This window comes from Sinocyclocheilus anshuiensis, unplaced genomic scaffold (genome assembly GCF_001515605.1).
Source record: "Sinocyclocheilus anshuiensis isolate Anshui unplaced genomic scaffold, SAMN03320099.WGS_v1.1 scaffold20198, whole genome shotgun sequence".
Classification (NCBI taxonomy): Eukaryota; Metazoa; Chordata; class Actinopteri; order Cypriniformes; family Cyprinidae; genus Sinocyclocheilus; species Sinocyclocheilus anshuiensis.
In genome coordinates, this window is record NW_015558371.1 from 1 (window position 1) to 1,882 (window position 1,882).

The 1,882-nt window shown below is 27.5% G+C and overlaps 1 protein-coding gene across 1 annotated transcript; it reads right to left on the reverse strand.

The window, feature by feature from the left end:
* Positions 1 to 1,188: 1,188 nt before the first annotated feature.
* Positions 1,189 to 1,610, reverse strand: LOC107679361 (pleckstrin homology domain-containing family G member 4B-like; the record flags this gene model as incomplete). Its single annotated transcript, XM_016474881.1, has 2 exons — positions 1,189 to 1,366; positions 1,440 to 1,610. Coding segments are annotated over 2 exons (349 nt in total), but the record flags the coding sequence as incomplete, so codon positions are not given.
* Between the last annotated feature and the right edge of the window lie 272 nt (positions 1,611 to 1,882).

Sequence of the window (1,882 nt, forward strand, 5' to 3'; positions counted from 1 at the left end):
TTTTAATCTATTTATCTATAATCATATTAGATATAAAAATTATGTATAAAATACGTGTTATGTTAAGGATGAGCATTCATTTCTCATAAACTGATTGAAATTCATATTAGAATTAAAGTTTTTTTCCAGAGGAGATTTTGGATTTTTCTTTTTAATCACTCTATAAATTGAAAATAATGTCAAATTACAGAAGAAAAAAAAAATCAATTTTAACCATATTTTTAGAAGTAAAATGTTATATAAATTTAGGCAAACGATATATAAACAAACAAATGATATATAAACAAATATTTATTTGTGTCATGTCCTCTGTGTAATTTTTGTGAAACGCAGTAAAAATTATTGTATTACAGTAAGAATCTTCAATAAAAATAATAGGAACAGTGAAAGAGATTTAATGAAATTAATAATTTATTTTAATTATTAAATAACTATTTATTTTAGTCACTTATTTAGATACATAACGGCGACACGACGATACATAAAATAATTATTTAAATAAAATGTATTCATATAAATAAATAATTATATTTTTAATTATTTGTTTTATTAAATATTTATTTTATTTTATTTAAATCAAATAAATAAATAAATAAATACACTTATTTATTTGCATAACGTTTATTCAAAAAAGACTCATATCAAAACAAATTTTTAAAATAAAATTATTTATATTATTTTAATTATTAAATAATTATGTATTTTATTTACATTAAATATGATTTAATCAAATAAATTAAGTTAAATAATATAATTATTTATTTAAATCAAACTTTCTCAAATAAAAATAATTATAATAAATTAATATTTTAAATATTGTTTTGGATTGCAGATTTTGGATTTCTCTTTTTGATCACTCTATAAACTGAAAATACTGTCAAATGACAGAAGGAACAAAAAAATTGTAACCATATTTTTAGAAGTAAAATGTTACATAAATTTAGGCATATGATATATAAACAAATATGCGACCATGAAGCACAAAACCAGTCTTAGGTAGCACGGGTATATTTGTAGCAATAGCCAACAATACATTGTATGGATCTTTTTTTTATGCCAAAAATCATTAGGATATTAAGTAAAGATCATGTTCCATTCTTATCATAACAAACCATACATCAATGGAAAGATTATTTATTCTGGGTCACATATTTATTTATGTCATGCATTGGGATGCTGCTGTCTGACCTCGGTTTCGTAAGGCTTGTCTCCACAGGATCTTGCCGATGATGGAGGTCCAGGCGTTCTTCACCTCTCCAGAAGCGGCCTGCAGGATGAAGGTGTCCTGTGATTTCCTCCGGCGAAACCAAATCTCGAAGCGCAGCCCGCTGTCTCCCACGCTCTCCGTCATCCCGATCTCAGCCGTCTGAGACGAGAACAAACACTCTTCATCTCACAAAACTCACTCTGCGGTCTGACACCAGACTCGTATTCTGTACCTTGAAGGACTGTTTGTAGATGTAGATGTCGTATCCTCCTTCAATCTTCTTGGTCTTGCTGAAGAGGATGAGATCCTCGAAAAGGAAAACGTGGCGCAGGTATTTTTTGCGTCCGCACCAAACGATGAACTCGTCCTGACAGCGAAGCTGACCCTGCTCCTTCAGATTGACCTGAGAAACACACAACTGTGTATAAGTCTCTATCAAATCATGTCAACAGATGACCAAACTGCTAATATAAGCTAATTCAAATTCTCTGTGGAATTTTTGTGAAATACAGTAAAAATATTTGGATTACAGTAAGAATCATCAATAAAAATAATAGGAACAGTGAAAGAGATTTTAATGATAACACAAATAAATAAATATTTGATTAAAACTTAAATAAAAATAAATAATATTTTAAATTAATAATGTATTTTAATTATTAAATAACTATTTAT